This window comes from Stegastes partitus, unplaced genomic scaffold, assembly GCF_000690725.1.
Source record: "Stegastes partitus isolate 25-593 unplaced genomic scaffold, Stegastes_partitus-1.0.2 Scaffold45, whole genome shotgun sequence".
NCBI lineage: Eukaryota > Metazoa > Chordata > Actinopteri > Pomacentridae > Stegastes > Stegastes partitus.
In genome coordinates, this window is record NW_007577776.1 from 571,952 (window position 1) to 589,811 (window position 17,860).

At 42.9% G+C, this 17,860-nt stretch overlaps 1 protein-coding gene across 1 annotated transcript in view; it reads right to left on the reverse strand.

The window, feature by feature from the left end:
• The window catches only part of glra1 (glycine receptor, alpha 1), a 135,541-nt gene that overhangs the window by 64,415 nt on the left and 53,266 nt on the right, over window positions 1–17,860 (reverse strand). Inside the window, exon 5 of the mRNA XM_008306316.1 lies at window positions 3,388–3,455. Coding sequence (XP_008304538.1) covers window positions 3,388–3,455 — 68 coding nt within the window. The remainder of the gene's footprint in view (window positions 1–3,387; window positions 3,456–17,860) is intronic.

Below are 17,860 nucleotides of genomic sequence, written 5' to 3' on the forward strand. Positions count from 1 at the left end.
TGTGTGTGTGTGTGTGTGTGTGTGTGTGTGTGAGGAGAGAGAGAGAGAGAAAAAGAGCGAGCGAGGGAGTGGGGAGAGAGCGCTGAAACAGGAATAAAGCCGTGTACCGCCGGGACTTCGACAAGCACTGCGCTATTCTACCGACTCCATCTATCACGGTGCTCCGGCCCCAGCAGCACCGTGGACGTGTGTGTGTGGGCAGCTGTGTCTATCTTTGTGAGGACCAGTTGGAGTTGAACGCCTTTGTAGTGAAGACATTTGTGTGAAATGAGGGGATTTAGGACGAGCTTCAGGATGGTTTGAGGGTTAGGCATTTTGTTAGCGATGATTGAGGTTTGGGGATCGGGGAATGCAGTCCTCACAAGTATAGTAGCGCATGTGTGTGTGTGGGTGTGGGTGTGTGTGTGTGTGTGTGTGTGTGTGTGTGTGTGTGTGTGTGTGTGTGCGCGCGTTGAGAATGGCGTGATATTGTGGTCGTAGCCAGAGCTACACACTACAACAGCACTGCATCGAGACCCCATCCACAGCTTCCTACTCGCTCTGTTTCGCCTCTCGAGCTTTAAAATGGATTTTCTGCTTTGATAAAAACCTGATAAATCCAATTATTTCTGGCCTTTGTTTTGCCTCTAATCCACCCTTTGAGAGATTAAAGCAACAGCACTGACTGTGGTCTTCGGAGGGTGGACTGAGTCTCCACGAGTTACATGAAGCTCACCACTTGTTCCACACGCCTGTATGCAGGAGCTGTTTCATTTTATTTGCAAAATTTAACTTTCAGAGTTTTCTGTGTAGCACACAACAAACTCAAAGGTCAACACATGGGGGACAAAACTCAACCAAATGGGAATAATGTCAGAAAGAAGAGCAGAGAAGGGCATCTCTTAGGATGGCTTGATGTGCGATTCTTGCAGCATCAGTTTCAAACATGATCTGTCCATTAAATGGCTGCTATCAGCTGTCATCGCGCCCACAGAGATCAGGGGTAGGTGGCCTCCTCCACCTTCTAGGTTTTTTTTTAAAGTTATTTTTTTGACCTTTGTGCCTTTATTGGATAGTGTAGTCAGAGAGAGACAGGAAAGTAGGGACATGTGGGAAAGGGTCATGAGCGGGATTCCAACTCATGACCTCCACATTGGGACTGTAGCCCTGCACATGGGACGCCAGATCAACCAGGTGAGCTATAGCGGCGCCCCACCTTCTAGACTGAATGTTGGTGGGGCAGCACATGACTGTCACCAGTCAGGTTCTAGTTGTGAGTCCCACCTGGGCCTGTTGTCTTAAAAAATATTTTTGACTTAACTTTTTTGTCGCTGGCTGCTCGGTTATTTCAAGGCATCAAAGTTACAAGATTGTGTGTCTACATATACACTCCAACAGCATTCTTCAGAGAGAGAAAGAGAGACAAAAAGAAGAAACGTGACAGCAGTAGAGATGTGAATAATTCACTTTTTTTTCTTCCTGTTTCTGGTGTTTGATGGTGATAGGTGATCGCTCACCAATTGCACTGAAAGGATCAAAACTTTACTGTCACAGTATTGTCAGGCAAAGCAGTAGGATATATGCCTGTGTGTGTTTTGCACTTTTTATTTGATAGAGAGCAAACAAACAGCTGTACGCAGCTCTACGAGGCGTCCCTAACAGCTAAACAGGACACCGACAGAACAGGTCTGATTAAAAGTTTCTGTTTTTCTGTATCTAATATTTTCATTCCCTTAGTCTCTCCCTCAGCGCTGTGACAAGGATCGACTCTGCTTCTGCAGGAAAAATCTGGAATTCGCTCTGCATGACGAAGATCTGTAGAGGCCAGCACTTTCAATGCAGCAGGCTGTGTGTGTGTGTGTGTGTGTGTATGTGTGTGTGTGTACTAGAGGAGGGATACTCGGCTTTCCCAATGGGATATTCAGTCCCATCGTTCTTCCTGCATTCCTGCCTCACCGTATTCTTTCCTCCTGTTATGTGAATCTTCATCCACGTCCCCTCTGCTATCTTCTCACCTGCTCTCCTCGTCTATCCGTGACTCTTAGCTGCAGCCATGACACACTTATTTTTTCAAGCATACATTTCCTGAACCAGCTTGGCGCTCTAGATTTTAGCTTAATCTTTAGGTTAATCCACATTCACTGAGTATTTTCTTGCGTGCGGATATTGAGCCAAAATAATCTACGGCGTGTGTGGTGGTGTTAATGAAGGAACGTGTCACTCGGTGTGGCTCGTTGATGTGATTTTAATAGGTTTTGGGACAAATTAGGCTCTGTGGCACATTGGTGGAGGACATCTCAGGCTTTGGTTTTGCAGAGTAGGATGCAGTCATTGCTTGTTTTCACCACATTGTTGGGTACAAAGAAGAATATAGAACATATAAAGCCCTCCTTAACCTTTTAAAGGCTTCGAAAACCTTTTTCTGTATCAGCTTCTTACCATATTGTAAGCCTGGGGGAGCTATGAAAAGACTACTATTTAAATAGGGTTATTTTACATGAGACTGGATGTGTTTGGCAAGATGTTTTGTTTTTGGGTTGTTTGCTAAGAGGATACTGTCAGTCAGATCTGATTAAACCTGTCATTTAAAGTGCTAAATTCTATTCTATTTGGGAATATTTAAAGATATTTAGTCCAAAATATACTGCAGCTTACTGTATAATACATCATGTTATTGTGTATTTCTACAACGTAACGCCGCCTGACACTGTTAAAACCTGTTGACAGCTACAGTCGAGGACGTGGCCTCGGTGTCCTCGGCGGTGCCTCAGGTCCAGCTGAAAAGTTTACGCAGCTGACAAGCTCAATGCTTTTGGTGGATGAAGGAATGATTCATTTATTTTTTTGGAGGTCAGAGGGGTGAGCGTGTCCATGCTGAGATCACCTCTGTTGTCACATACATACAGGTTCACTGTATCTGCCGGGAGCCTCGTTCCTCTGTGAAGGCTGGCGCTTCGCTTCATATTACCACTAATGGATTCTCTGTGTAATGAATGAACGTAAATTTCCCCTCCGTCGCTCGCAAGCGGGCACGGCAGCGTCGCAGCTGCCGCAAATGCAAATGGCCGCCGCCACTGTGATGCGCTCTTTCAAATGAAGTGTTGCAAATGGGAGACGAGCTCAATGAGGCGCCAGCATTTCTAAACACTCAGAGGGCAGAAGGCCTTTAATTTTTAAGAAAAGAAATCAAAATTAAACTTGGGATACGCTGAATATCGGCACGACCGTCGTTTGAATTAATTGCATTTTTTTCGAGGCAAAGTTAGCCGAGCTGAAACGGAGCCGCGACAAGATGTGACAGTTTTCATTAGCTGCCTAACCATCCACATCCACACATAGACATAAGAGACAAATAAGTAACACCAGAATCTTCACTTTGAGTTGATAATGAAAGAGGATCGAGCTTACCATTGTTGTTTCAGCAATGGACCCGAAACTGTTGATAAAAATGTTGCAGGTTACGTTTACGGGTGGACCTGCAGAGAGGGAACAGAGAGGAGACGGAGAAATTAGAGTTACCCTGAAACAGCATCAAATTATTCACATTAATCGATGAACGGTACCAGAGAGTTAGTAGAAATTCCACTGAAAACAGCAAAGATAGTTTTGATCTAAAACACCAAGACATCAGGTGCCGCGTGTTGAAACGCTCCTGAGAGGTGACTTCATGAATAATAGAACAGAATTTAAAATATGATCAGTGCAGTTTTATTTGTCTAATTTACAGCAAATTGTACAGCTGCATTCACACATCTGTGTTTTGATGCTATCGGTCTCTGATTGGTTCAACTTCTTTACCTAAAAGCTGCTAACACCAGAGAAACTTCAAATCAATCACTGAGATGTGAACAGTTCAGAGGTCAGATTGAAATCTTCTCGGGTCAGAGATGCAGATTTCTAGAGGTTGGTTGCATGTGGTCGCATGTACATGTCAGAAACTATGTCTTCAGATCCTAAGACAGCAGGCTCCTTCGCTGTATCCTCTCTGTTTTGTTTGGTGCATGCGTGAGTTCGTCTTTGTAGGGTAAACACGATGTGAGCTGAGTTGAGGTGTTTGTGCGAATCGTCTGTGTGTGACCGGATATTAGAGCAGCAGAGAAGATTAAAGCTGAAGTGAGCTGATGACAGACTGCAGGAAGTAAACAAAGTGAAAGAAACTGTCTCGTCTTGTAAAGGTGCCTTCAAACACCGGCTGGATAAACAAAGTCTCCGCTCGGGACTTTAAATACTCCAACAGCGTCCGACTACCTGATGACAGCAGGAAGTTTGTTCCAAAGTTGGAAACTGCGGAAACATTTCCTCGCAATCAATTTCGCGTCCCTTTGAGGTTTAAAAATCCCCGTCTCTCAAACTCGAGCGGTGTCAATAAACAGGAGGTGTCATTTCAAAGGAAGCCATAATGACCAACACAGTCCGTCCTTACTCTCCCCTCGCAGAGATTAAAAGTGGCGTTCAAGGTTGTTTCCAGATGAGCGAGTCAAGGTGAGACCGAGCAGCAATCAGGCCTTTTGTGGCCACTCCATTGATTCGCCGTATTACCAGGTTGTACAAACACAAATGTGATTACTTGGCGGCAGAAGTGGAGCGTGGGGATTGGCCAAACAGTCGAGCTCTCATCTCTTTTAAGTGCAGTGGACATGATATTAGCTTTAAGAGCTAAATCAAAGTGAATAAACCCCAGCTTCGTCCAATGCCTCGTGTCCTGTCTTCCCATCACACTGCAGAACTAAAATCTATGCAGTTAGTAAAGTGCTGAGGAAAAGTTCTGTGCAAACTGGATGTTCGGTTAGAAGCAGCTGCAGCATGTGGATCCCCAAAACCCACAAATGATCTGGTTTTTTTTGTACAAATTAAACTACAGGGCCATTTCTGGATGCTTGATGAGCATGGGACTATTCGTTGTCACTACACATGACTGACAGCAGGAGATCAGTTCAGGCTTCACCTTCCGGCAACCACGCAAACATCGGCTGCACCTAATTGGACTCATCCGCCTGCTGCTGTAGTTCAAAGCGGACAAACACAGCAGCTCATTTCAAAACTTTCTCTTATATTTTGGAAAAAAAGTCTGCAAAAAGAAACAAGTCGGTTGAATCTGTCTTCATTTTAGATCGACAACAAGTTTCCAGAGGTGAGAAACGGTAATGGACGGCTCTGGTTTGCATTAAGCAGCCTAGAACTCAACGTTACACAAATGAGGAGCGACGAATGAGGCAGCTGTCACAATACACTGCACGGTGGCTTGTACAGACAATTAATGGGAAGCGTTGAAAAGACGAATCCAGTGAACACGCAGAAGTTGTCCTACGTGGTCCCAACACCGATGCCCTAAGAGCATGTATGTGTAGGTATACAGCTGTATATGCATTTCTTATGTAAAATCTAGATTGAAAACACTGTTTTAGTCTCGAGTACGTCACACTGAATCATTAAAGGGGATAAGAGCAGTCTGCAAAATAAAACAGACTCAATAAATCATAAAAACACACATTAAAACTTCAGAGTCTTAAACTTTGAAATCACTTATGGAAAAGCTCTTCCAAACGTCCCGACCAGCTGTCGGCCCGTTCATGTTGGCTTTGTGGTTGCTGCAGTTTTAACGCTGATCGTTTGGTGTCACTGGAGTTTGAAGTGAGTTTTTTCTCAAAAAGTTCACTTTCAAAGTTTCTGATTCGCTGAAACTGTCTCTGAGCTGGAAAATGCTACGATTTCTGGCTTGATATCAGTGAACTGAGTCAAACTATGAATCTTCATAAAACACACAAGAAATTAATGAGGGAAACTTAAACATCTTTTAAAAAATAAATGAATATAGATATTGCTGTTCATAAAGTCCTTGCAGCTGTCTCCTACTGCTGATGTCGTTTTCTATTTTTTTTTCTCTGACCTTGCTCTGAAACACTCTTTCATGTCTGAGTGTTGCTTCTGCCTCAGGTGGCACTTTTTCAGCACTTTTGTGCACTTAAAAGATGCCAAGTGGAAACGGCAGCAGAAATCCTCTCACTTAAAACATTTGCAAAAGGTTTCTCACCATTTCTCATCGGCCTGGTCCCAAAATGCAACACTTTAATGTGTCAAAATGTATTTTAATCTGTAGATAAGATGTTTTTATCAGGTCTGTGCCTGAATTAATTACTATAATAGCTGCCTACTAATTTCAGACACACTTTTGTAATCTGATTACTGTAATCCCATTATATTTAATCCACCCCTCATCGGACCTTGTGTGGGGGAAAAATGGGCTCTTAATACTGCACCGGATTACAAAATGTAATTCTTAATAATTCTAAAGGATGTGTCACAGTCATATTGTGACACACGTTGATGGGACTTAAGGTCAATCAATGCCTCATGCAAACACACACACACACACACACACACACACATAAAGATGTAAAATAGACACAGAGTTTGTGTTTAATGTCCCTGGCTAAACTCGATGTCTAATTCCACGTGCCGGCGGCTAGCTGGGAATGAAAGAAGGGGTCTGGATTATTTTGATGGCCAATTACTCTCCCTGTCACAGTCGGAGGACTGCTGGAGGCCACTGGGGAAAAATATCATCTGAGTCATTCACACACACACACACACACACACACACACACAGAAACGCACGGCTGTGGTTAAACCATAGGGTACAATCATAGAGTTGAAGATGTATGGTTCAGAGGGAAAAAAATCATTAAAGCCAGCCAGAGGCGATGGCTCCTTACGTCACTTACATGTACTGCATCTGAACAGAACAAAACAGCAGATTACTCACAGGACTGAGTGAGGAAACAAGGATGAAGTAACAAAGATGTAAGAACGAAACAAACAAAAAAAAAAACGATGAGATATGAAAATCGACCAGGTTTGCTGGCTACACATGAAATGAGTTTGTTCCAGTAAAGATAAAGAGAAATCACAGCTGACTGGGAGGAGGAAGACGCTCACACTGGTTTGGGTTGGTTTACAGGTGATTGATAACTGATGCTCAAAGACGAATGCTTTCCAGACAAAACCACCTCTGCCACCGTTTGTTTCTGTTTGTCATGCATTTGTTTGTTTTCTACAGAGCACAGAAGCAGCTTTCAGCTCCCTAAATATGCATTTACAAACTCAGAAACAGCAGAAATACCTCATCACCACCAGTCCAAGCTTTCATTTGTTCTGTGCAGCTTTGCTTCTGTCTCATCATTTCTCAGGATACTCGTTGTTATTTCACACCCATCTCCACTAAGAATAAGATTTCACCTTTTCAGGAGTGTCACTATTTGTAATGTTCAAAGAAGCAGACACACTATGCGTCATCTGCCCAAACTTTTACAGCAAATCTGAATTTAAAAACTGATTCAGAGAATTAGCCAAGGTGTCAGCAAAGTCCAGTTAACAACACAGACCCAGCGATTTGTGGGAAATAATTACTCGTCCAAGCCTGTTACATTCTCATGAAGTTGACAGGAAATGAATATGGCACGTGAAGTAGTTTTTGAAAAGCATTGTAGTTTATGTCTGCGTCTGCCCGTGAGCCATCGTGATAAAATTAGACATTGTAATATGCTAACTCTACTGCAAAAAATAAGTCTGTGCATATATCAGCATCAGCAATCAGTCAACACAAGCTGGAAAATATCAACTCAGGTGCACACACACCTGTTGTATCAGTAAGTCTGGCCTTATTTGAAGCACTGGGTTAAACTGTGGCATTCTTTATATGCTCCAGTTCTCACCAGCAGCGTTCAGGTTAAACTAAATAATTCTTTCTCACTGTACAAGTTTAACCAAAACAAACTGCAAATCAACACAGCGGACTCCTCCTAAACAATCGCCCCCCGTCGGACCACCTGACTCTATCTGCCTGATGCACGAAGGCTCGACAAGCCCAGTGAGCCCAGACTCTGATATGTCTGAGTGCATCAGAGGATTTACCCGTAAACCAGCTGGCATTACATTATCACTGTGTTTTCTCTCAGAATGGCTTCCCAGGCCTAACTCAAGTCCTCTGACACGTTTCCACTGCATCCTGGCTTTGTTCAAAATCCCCTCCTTCAAAGTCCTCTCGCTCGGCGGTAGGAGGGAGGCGAGCGGAGGGGATATCATAATTTGTCTTTTCTTGATGTCCCTCTCGCAGCGCGTGACGCAAAAACCCGCGGAGGAGGAGGAGGAAGAGGAGGAGGAGGAGGTAATATCCACCGAAAACCTCCTCTCCCTGCTTCTCACCTTCTTCTTCTTTTTTTTCCTACCACGGCCGTTCATTTAATAACCATTCAGTGAAGGGGAGAAGGACAGAGATACAGTTTGCTTGATAGCTTTCCAATAAAGACGGAAGACGGGGATGCGGCAGAAAGAGGCAGAGAGGAAGAAGAAGCAACAGCTCATTAACTGTCACGGAGGACAGGCTGCCAGTGAGTCACAGGCTACTGTAGCTGCACACTTCTATCGCCTCAGTGTGACTGTGCCAAACGCTGTGAGCTGCACATGCATATGCACAGACATGCCTCGACATGGGAGGATTACATAATGCTCGCATCTTGAATGAAGTGACACTTCGTAACTAAACCTTTCATCAGGCTTCCTGTCCTAATAAATGCTATTTCAAATGTAAAGACATTTTTATTTATGTATTTTTTTTTTTAAACCTGTGTGACATACGTTTGAGCATTTCACCATGTAAACGCTCAAACGCCCCTTCATTCACTGTGTCCTGCCACCTTCTGGTTACTGCTGCTGCTCGTCTAAAGCCATCAGTCTTGAGCTGTCTGCACAGTGTATAACTGTAGCAGAATAAACAGTAATTTTCTAAACAATGTGCCCCTAATTCCAAGTTTTCCTCTCACTTTTAGCATTTCTCTGGATGAACCGACAGCTGTCACCGGCACATTTGATCAACCTGGTAATTAACGTTAACTTCACACGTCCCTCTGACACTCCATCTCCTGGTTAACTGCTTAAAAACAGTGTTTAATCCATTTATTCACCACTTTTGTGTTTGCAGAAAGCTTGACAGGCCTGCAATGCTAATTTACGGCGGCTAAGCTATGACTGGACACTGGCTGTCTGGAGGTCGGGGATTATGCTGCGGTCGATGCATCTCCGAGGGGGAGAGCTGGACCTGAAGCTACATCATCTTCAAACTCTGCATTTTCAATGTCACAAAATAGAAAAAAAAACACCCAGCTGCCTCCAGGCTCACACTGTGATCAACAAACACTCGTCAGCTCTACATCGTAGTTCATCCAACTAAAGAAACTCTGCTCTCGCAAAAGTCAACTCTCATTTTGGTTCTTGAAAACATTAGAACTGAGGAAGCATCTGGGTGGGAGGTGAAACCCAAAGAACCCCAAAAATACATCCGGTCGCCTTATACTGAACTCTTTAAACAATGTTTATTGTCCAATGATTTAGACATGAAATAGAAGAAGCTGTATTTATGTAAAGTTTACCGTTCAGGTTGATGGGTTTGGGGGGAATGGTGTATAATGTATAATGTGGAACCTCAGGAGTTAGGAAATCTGACTTTGGTGTTTTTTCTTTCTTCGATTTTTCCAAGTCAGAGATCAGAAATTCTGAATTCCCAGTTGCCATTTAATGCAACATTAGTTCTTGTGACCCTGAGTCAGCGTTTGGTGTGTACTTGGCTGCAGCTATAGGTGGAACCACCCCCCTAACCAGAAAGTCTTTACTTCAATTATCGTTAAGATGATCCAATTTTTGTATGAAATGTTGAAACCTGTTAATGAGAGAAGATACCAGTCTGATGGATGCTTTATCTTGCTTCCTGTTATTACCTTGACTTAAACTTAATTCCAAACCCAAACCTAAAACTAACAAACTACTGGCTTAAAACTCAAATTTGGTCCTTATGAAGAACAGCACAGACACACACGAGCAGATGAACGTGGACATACAGTGAATACATGTGTACACACAGACAGACAAGAAGAAACACACCTCAGTGACGGTGACGTGACAAACAAACGCTACATTCATTAAATACACACACACACACACACACACACACACACACACACCTACAACATAAACGCACACCAAGAACAAACAAATATATGTGCAAATGAGCAAACAGGCTCAATAAACAAATCTTACATGGATAAACACACAACAAATGGCAGCCACAAACATACACTGACTGAGAAGACACACAAACACACACTCCTGTGAACACACACACACACACTATATATATGCTGTATATTGTCTATATGCTAAACTGCACAGAGTGATATGAAGGTGCACTGAGGCGTGCATGGAACACACAAACACACACACGACGCCCATTAGCATGCAGTTTTGCACGCATACATACTATCTACACGCCTCATTGCTTTTTCACCTTTTGCAGCTGATAGCATTTAATCATGTTCCACACAGTCTCCGTCCTCTTAAAGTTTGTCCCTGCAGGCTATTATACATAGAAAACCCGCAGCCTGGAGGGTTCGACAACAAAATACTGAACAGTTCTGATGTTTAACTGTTGTATTAATAAACAGTTTACACTTAAATTGTGAACTTTTTTTTTTTTTTTTTCAATTAACGGGGTACTGATGGATTTTTTTTGTCTTTCCTGCGTGTGTTCTGGTTTTTAGTTCTTAGCATGTGAAGCTAACACTGAGCACACACACACAAGCACTTGCGACTACACTAGTCCTGCTGAGGCACAATAAATCCCCCTCTTCTTTGGGTGAACTCCACTTTCATTAAAAACAAGTGACAACAGCAATAAAGCAGGGCCAAGCAAACGGCTCGGCTCGGCCTCTCAGCACCTCTGCTAACTGCAGCCGCTGCAGCCACTTACTGTGGAGATGCTCTAAACAGTCCCCGAGCTCTCAGGCTCCCTGATTTCCCTGTATGCCTTGCACAAAACAAAATCTTTAGTAACAATTTGCACAAGTCTGCACCGTGAAAATACATCGTAAAAATAACATCCTAACTGGCTGTATTCTGTCTGGTAATTCAGATTTCTGTTCCAGTGAGCTTCTGGAAGCTTCAGGGGTTCATCAGCATTTTGTGCAACATGAAGAACAGATGCATCTTTAGTCAGAGCACATACTGTTTACTGTGCACAAAACATGAGATTAATCAAGATTTTTGGTGAAACATTACACTGAAAGCGCTCTCAAAGGTCTATTTCATCACTCAGAAGAAGCTCCACTTTGCTTGTTGCCAGTGATTTAACATGCTGGTTCTCCATAGTGTCTTTTATTTCTTAGAGTGCTGTGTTTGCTGGTCATCATCATTGACTCATTTTTCACCTTGGAGCAGAACTGACAGAGAGAAAAGAGTGTTTGGTGGTTATCCAGGAAGTAGATGGGTCTAAATAGAGATAGTATGAAGATGACAGCCTGATAAACCTGCCAGGGAAGTGCCTGTAATTGCTTTTTTAATGATTAATAGTTTGGAGTGTTTTCGACTCCTCCCTCAACAGACTTGGAGCTTTTTTTTTTTTTTTACCCACGGTGTCAACTTAACATTTGGTTCTCGCTGTGATTTTTAAACCGACGCTAGAAACAAACACAGAGCTGTCATCTGAGGATACGAGCTGCGGATTCCAGACATGAGCCCGTGGCGCTGTTTAACGGGCATCACTGCACCAACACAACCTCAAATTAGCTTTAAATACTGCTAATAACAAGGTCTCTCCACATACTGTCGGCTCTGCATCTCATCACTGCCCCAAGATAGGACTTCCCATTTCCACTGGAGCTGCTGTTAATACGAATGTATGCAGCCGTGGCATTGGAGGGTGCTTTGGATCGGAGCATCCGCTACACAGCAGGTTATGCCATGCCAACCTGATGCCATATGTCAGGATGATATAGCAGATGCATGAAGACTGCAGGGGACATGTCGCCAATGTAGTGGTGAATCTCCAGTCTAATAGGACGGAGCTAATACCTAAAAAACACAGTGTAGAGCATCTACATTTTTTTAATATATATATTCCAAATGCTCAATTTTATGAAACTGTCATGTTTTTATATGTTGTTGTGATTGTTTAGGGGAAATGATCTGGAATCTGACTACATCAGAACCATGATGGCAGGATACCATGTGACTTTGAAATAAGGAAAAACATGTGCTTAGTGCCTTACAGAACTAAATGCCTTTATTTTATTTAAGTGTGAACATAGAGAGACAAATGTTGGGCCCCTTGCAGTGTAAAATCAGCACACAGGTGATCTTTTCTTGACTTTTGACCACTACTTTTAAAAATTGCAATAAAAATCCAATCTATTGTGTTGTGTTCATGGTTTATACATGTAATGTCTGTCCTGTGTTATGCAGACATTTGCTGTAATTTCCACTTTCTGCCACCCACAAACAACTAGACTCACCGGATACTCAGCATTAAATGTTTAATTGATAATAAACTGAAGTGGACTGAGAGGCCGGGCGGAGCAGTTTCATTTGATATGCACTGCACCTCGCTGCAATAAACTAAGAAGAAGGGATGTGGATTTGGATGCAAAGTGCATCCATCAGGCTTTAAGGGCTCATTTTTACCATCTATTTCAATACCTAAACCACCCAGACCGGTGCGTTGTTTTGACATGTCCTTAGAGAAACGAGAAAGCAAAAATAAAGATTGACTAGCATACGCGCTGACATCACCACAACAGACATGAAAATGCAAAAGGAAGCCATAAGGCATCACTTTCTCAGTGAAAGTCTGTCATCTATTCGTTCTCATTGACCAAGGAAAACAACTTATTGAGTCATTTAGGAAGTGGATTTGTGGCATAATTGAATACCTTCTGTCGCTCCCCTCACTCTGGAGTTGTGCGTCTGCCAAACTACTTTTTATTTGCTCGAATGCGCAACGACAAAAGCTGAGAGAAGATGCATAATTTTTATTTGGTTATCAACTGAATTCTAACAGCTTGAGACAGACTTCAGAGGAAATGTTGGTCTACAAACACGGCACCGCTGCTTCTCGTCTCGCTTCTTAATCAACCTCCAGTGACACTGAGGCCTTATCAGCATCAGTACAGTCCTCCCTGCTGCTATCCTCGAGCCTCTAGTGGTGGCTTGATCCCCATCTGCCAACAATGACTCAGACAACAATAGCTGGTCCTCCTTACAGAGAAAAGGAGAAACCTCATATGACACAGTGCAGCGCTGAGAGCAGTCACAGTTCACTTCTTGCTGAGGATGAAGGCAGCTGAGCTGTGCGTGTCAGAGATTTAAGTTTTGATGAGCTCAGGAAGTAAATTGCCAGATGGTGTTGGTGGAGGGGCAAGTTAAATCCAGAAATCCTGTCAGGGAGTAAAGAGCGAAGCTAAACATAAACCAATGATTATGTTTGTTATGTATTTTAAACTTTGCAAATGAACCATATCTTCAACACACAACAAAGCCCCTGATGTTGTCGTATTGGTTCAAAACAAATGTTCAAGTTATGCAGCTCTTTTGATATTTCAATGTTTTTAAGATTTAGTTTTGTTAAGAAAAATACTAAAACATCTCAGCCTCGAAAAATCATTTTAAAAAGCCTTTTGGGGAAAAACAGCGTGCTGTTATTTTTTTTAATTTTTTCTCACTACTGCCGTCCCTAAAAGTCAGTGACTCAGAGATCCAGCTTTCACCAGACAGCACAACGCCTTCTGGAGAGTTTCACTTCCACTGAGTTTTGAAATTTGTCAAAGTCAAACTGCATCGATCGATAAGGAGTCAGATGCATTTTATACTTCTAACGCCCAGTCTTTAAAAAAAATGTGTAGTAGCTACATCGTGTACATGCTGGAGATTGTTAAGGCTCATTCTTGGGGCAAGACTAGTAAAGTCACCCTACAGACATAGAAGACAACCAGAGGTCTGTGTCTAGTTTTAAACCGAGTCGTGATCATCTCCTAAACCCAACCAAGTAGTTCCAATGCCTAAACTTCCAACACCAAAAGCAAACTAACTGAAGGGATGTATTTTAACTCAAACCACCATCATTCTAAGCAGGTAGTTCTGATGCCTGAACCTAACAATGGCTGTTTTGAAAGGTGAACTAAAGCAAACAAAAACGACTGAATATGACGACGTAAGACAGCAACTGTAAACAAAAATAAAGAGTGAATGAAAATGCCAGAAAACATGATGCCATAGAGGACTCAAACCTCATTCTCCTGGGTAGGAGTCCTGTGGTTTACGTCTCCTCCATCCCTCCAGTCTCCTCATGCTAGTGTGACTCACCAGATGTAGACTGTGGGCATGAAAATCTGAAAACCTGGAAACAGTCCTGCAGAATAAAATCGTCCTCCGTCAAAATCGGATACCCTCTCGGACACATGGCTGTCATTGTCCCAGTGACAGCACATCTATTCTGTTCAGATCACAGCCTCTCAGGAGTTGGTGTGACACCGCAAGGCTCAGTGTTAACTCACTCCCATAGATTCAACAACGCATCACACTGCTCCATGCAACCTGTGCCGTCCTAATGATCCAAAGATGTTCTGCCCGTGAATTGAATGTTATATGGTAAACACAAACTCAATGAATAAAGCTGAGATTATAAGAAAGGAAGACAATTGATGTGAAGTCAATCAAACAAATCCTCTGGGGACGACACCAGAGCACTAAAACCAGCCTATCTTGTCTGAGAGCTGAACGTCTTCCTACACTCAGATCCATCTATTGTTGCCAACAGATTGGCCTCCAGAGACTCAACCGATGTCCTGCGACGCCCTCATCATCAGCACAGCGTTTAACGGACACCTATAAACCGGTCAAGCCTTCAGCTTTCCTTGCTGACATCTTTGTTTTGTGGCACCTCCCCACTGCGGCATACCTGGACCGCCGAGTGGAACTAATGAAGCAGCATAAATCAAGCAAACCGCGTGCTTGATTTTCTTTTTTTTTTTTTTAACAAGAAGCAAGGAGGTGTAGGTGGTATAGAGGGGTACGCTCCATTATCAGGCCTGAGGAGGGTTGTAAAACACGGGCGTCTGGAGGATTGTCTTGGCCGTGCTCTCCTGTGCTTTATTTAACTCTCTCCTCTCCTGATGCCTAATTTGCACTCCTCTAAGTGACACCTCAGCACCGCAGTGGCGAGCCTGGATTTATTCTCAGCAACACGCAGCACGGAGCTAAACAAAGCAAAGGGAGGCCAAGGGAGAAGAAAAGTCACAGGCTACAAATTATACGAATAATGCTCAGAATTACACGGGATTGCCTCCTTTGCAATTGAGCTGCCTTCAGCAAAAAAAAAAAAACTACAATGGCTGAGAGATATTAAATATTTATAAGGTGTCGTCTGTAGGCTATATGGTCCAGGGAAAGCAGTTTTACATTTTATTGAACTAATATATATTCCCTGCACATGCTCATGGAAGTTGAAGAACACGACTCATTTTACGAGCAGGACTAAGGGAGGTATGGGGGGGATGAAAGAGAGAAATGATATAGAGAGAGAAGTAGAGGGCTGTTTTTCTTTTCCTATTTCTGTTTCTCCTCCATTATGTCCAGACACTGAGGAGGTGATCATTTTGTTCTTTTCCACCATGCATAAACATCAGAGCTGAAATGCCAGCTAGAGGGGGAGAAAAAAAGAAAAAAGAGTTCCCTGGGAACTTTAAAGCATCATAAATCCCCGGACTCGATGGTGAAACACTGAAATAATGAACATTTTATCAAATGTTGAGAGCTTTATATTACTTTTCCCCAACTTCTAAAAAAGTTAGCCCTAAAGTCATAAAACTGATGCCGCAGAAGCTCGTCAACCTCAAAACGCCGACGAGGCGGCGGCGCCGGCACCGACCCGCCTCCACGACATCACATTACAGCTAAACTGCATTTTTAATTACGTTCGGAGGGAAACGTATTGTCTGTTCATTTATGACTCACAAATATGTTTTAAATCAATATCTTGCTTTATTACTTCTTTTTAAAGCTGACTAATCACATATTAAATGGGGCAGGACTCGTCGCCGTGGTAACCTAGAAATGGAGGAGAAACTTAAAAAGTGTTGTGAAAGGGGCGTATTTGAACCCAAACGGTGCTATTTACCTAAACCATGTTCCTACCTTATGCTAACCAAGCTCCAAACAAGCAGTTATTCTAAAGAAAGTCTTGACCAAAGCGCGTTATTTCCCTAAACGTGACCAAACAGTGAATGAAAACAAAGAATGCTGGTCCAACACATGGAGCAAACTCCTGGGTGGAAGTCCTGACCTCTGTGTTCATTCTCTCAAACTAGAAGCTTTCCTCCTACTTCACTACATCTGAGCGTTCAGAAAGAAAACACACTTCTTTTAAAATGTACATGAGAATGCAGTCCAGTTGTGGAGGGATGGGAAGTCAGCAGCTGGACTTTCACTCAGGAAACCAACGCTTTTCTTAGACTTAAGTTTAGCTTTAACTGATTGTTTGGTCAGGTTTAGGGACAAACTATGTGGCTAGGGTCGAAAAATACCATGGTTCAGGTTAAATAAGACCATTCGCCTACATATTTAAACCTCCATTCACCAGCGCGATGAGTCTCATCCATCTAATATATGACGGGTTTGCTGACGAGCCAATATGTTATTAATCCGGCAGAACATATACTTTAATCAGAATGTAATTGAGAATGCAGTTTATTTGTACATGAGGATAGTTTTTGGGTGACACGGCTCTTCAGTAAACCAACAGATGACGTTTTCCATCATGTTGGTCCAACACCAACGCTGGATGAATCACATCCCACAATAAGCATTAAACACTTAACTGACCTTTAAAGTTCTGGACCAATCTAAACATACACATTTCCAAATTGATTAATTTGGCTTCGACATGTCGATGAATGCGTTTTATTTTCCCCTAAAAGCGTCACACTTTCAAGGATCGTCCCTGAGTCTCTGCGTACGCCCCCAAGCAGGAAAACAGGCAGACGAAAATAAAAAAGGAAGAACTTTCAGTCTCTCCACTGCTGCAGCTGCTTTATCTTTTTACTCCATTACATCCAGACATGACAACGGAGGAGGAGATAAACATCAAGGCTGTGGAACGCTGGGGGGAACGGAAAGAAAACGCTCGAAGGCTGCGAAACATTAAAGCGCCGTCCGTCTCCCGACTCAACAATGAAACGCTATTGAAACAAGACGTGTTTTTTTTTTTTTTCCTCCCCTCATTTCCTCCTTATGTCTATTTTCTCTAAAGCGATATCCAACACTTGAAAACAGGACCTGTCTGCATCTCGCTCTTGTTTATTTCTGCCTTTATTCCCATGCAAATACTGTCGTCTCTCTTATGTGTCACATCGCTCTTCATTTACACAGACAGCTCTCATTACTCTCCCACATGCAAAGGCTTACACCTAAGTTCTCCTATAGAACAGTGAGCCCGTTTTCCTTTTAAGCGAGGAAGTAAACAGTGCGGTTGATCAGCGGCAGAGGGACAGAAAAAAAAAAAAAACACCTTCTATCACATTTTAATTGGAGTGGGTAGATGAGCAATGGCGGTTTCTCCCACCATCATATTTACCCATCCATCATCGCCTCTTCCAGGCAGTGAACTTTGGGGAAAAACTTCATTTTCCTCCCTAGCCAGGAAGGAGAAATGCCATTATGTTTTTTTACTCTCCTCCTCCTCCAATTTCGCCATCTCTCGCCGTCACTCTTTTCATAAAATGTATTTCTTCCTCCTTTTTCACCCCCCTCCACCTCCTCTTTCTTTTCCCATCTCATGTCAGCCTGCCTCTTCCTGTCATTCGTATTTCCTCTTCCAGCCACAGGGTGTTCAGGTTTCATTATGAGATGAAATGTATTCAAAGTGGGAGGCAGGCGGAGAGGAGAGGAGAGGATGGAGAGATGGATGGATGCATGGCAGCCTGGTCAGAAAACACCTGGGGCTCTGTGTGTGAGAGAGAGAGAGTGAGTGTGTGTGTGTGTGTGTGAGAGAGAGAGAGAGAGT